The sequence below is a fragment of the Penaeus monodon genome, chromosome 18 (genome assembly GCF_015228065.2).
Source record: "Penaeus monodon isolate SGIC_2016 chromosome 18, NSTDA_Pmon_1, whole genome shotgun sequence".
NCBI classification, from domain to species: Eukaryota; Metazoa; Arthropoda; class Malacostraca; order Decapoda; family Penaeidae; genus Penaeus; species Penaeus monodon.
The window spans coordinates 19616386-19617630 of record NC_051403.1 but is presented as its reverse complement, the minus strand read 5'-3'; the positions used below and the strand labels follow the sequence as shown (position 1 = coordinate 19617630).

At 43.7% G+C, this 1245-nt stretch overlaps 1 protein-coding gene across 1 annotated transcript in view; it reads right to left on the bottom strand.

Annotated features, from left to right (window-relative positions):
• The window catches only part of LOC119584660 (polycomb complex protein BMI-1-like), a gene marked incomplete at its 3' end in the record, with an annotated part of 45877 nt that overhangs the window by 8185 nt on the left and 36447 nt on the right, over positions 1–1245 (bottom strand). The window contains 1 exon segment of the mRNA XM_037933336.1: positions 952–1072. Within this exon segment, the coding sequence (XP_037789264.1) occupies positions 952–1072 (121 nt within the window).

Below are 1245 nucleotides of genomic sequence, written 5' to 3'. Positions count from 1 at the left end.
TTTAAACCCTTTATTTTTAATAAAAAAGTAAGAATAGAGAAAAGAAGAGTAGAGAAGAGAGAGAAAAGAAGAGAAAGAGAAAAGGGGAAAGAGAAAGAAAGAGAAAGAGAAAGAGAAAGAAAGGAGAGAGAGAAGGCGAAAAAGAAAGCGAAAGAAAAGAAAAAGAAACAGAGACAAAAAAACAACAACAACACAGAAACCTAAGCCATCACACAACTTAATCCTCCTTTCCTATCTATCTCCTTTACTCAACCGAAGTTGAAAATCCCGCACCTTAACGATCTTCTCTCAACCGAATTTCCAATATAGCCTCAAGAAATTAACCCCCAGGAAGAGAAAATTATTGAAAAAAAAAAACACTACGACATAAAAAGGGGGCTCCCGAGAGCTATAAAAAGGAAAAAAAAAACAGTACTCGAAAAGCCCCGTAATTGGAAGCCTCTGGGGTAGGAGGGGAAGGTCGGCGATATGAGTCTACGGGAAAGCACTACCCAGGTTTCAATATCGGGGGAGGTCGAGGCACTCCAAAGATTTTTTTTTTCTTTTTATATCTTGTACATTTTTTTTTTTCTCTCTCTCTCTCTTCTCTTGCCTTCCCCTTGTCTCGCTTCTTCTCGTTCGGAATGGAGAAAAAAGGGAGAACATAGGCGACTAATAATGGGAGTATCCCAACAATGATATAAAAAAACGTAGGGGTTTTTTTTTTTTAGTAATGCGATGAAAAGAACACCTAGGAAAAGGTATTTTCAGTGGATTAATAGTAATAACGGAAAAACCCAAAAATTTTCGCTCTATCTCTCTCTCTCTCTCTCCCCCTTCTCTCTTCTCTCTCCCCCTCTCTCTCTCTCCTCTCTCTCTCTCTCTCTCTCTCCACACCACACCACACCACAACACACTACACCCTGCCCACATAATACCCGCACAATACCCACATCCGAGACAAAGACTCACCCGCAGCGGATCCGGCACCCGGTACTTCGTTTTGACGAGCGTCTTCAGCACCGCGACCGGCACCGTAGCGGGGCACCGGAAGTAACGCACGACGCTGCCACTGTTCTCCGCGTCGGCCTCTCTGTGGGGGAGAGAAAGGGGGGGGGGTGAGTGGGCGTACTGGGTTGTAGAGGAAGAGAGTGAGTGATGTTGATGTGGTTGTGGCGTAATGGTGATGATGATGGCAACGGTCATTAAGGGTAATAGTAACAGTAATAGTAATAGCAAGTAGTAGCTGTAATTGTTGCAGCAGCA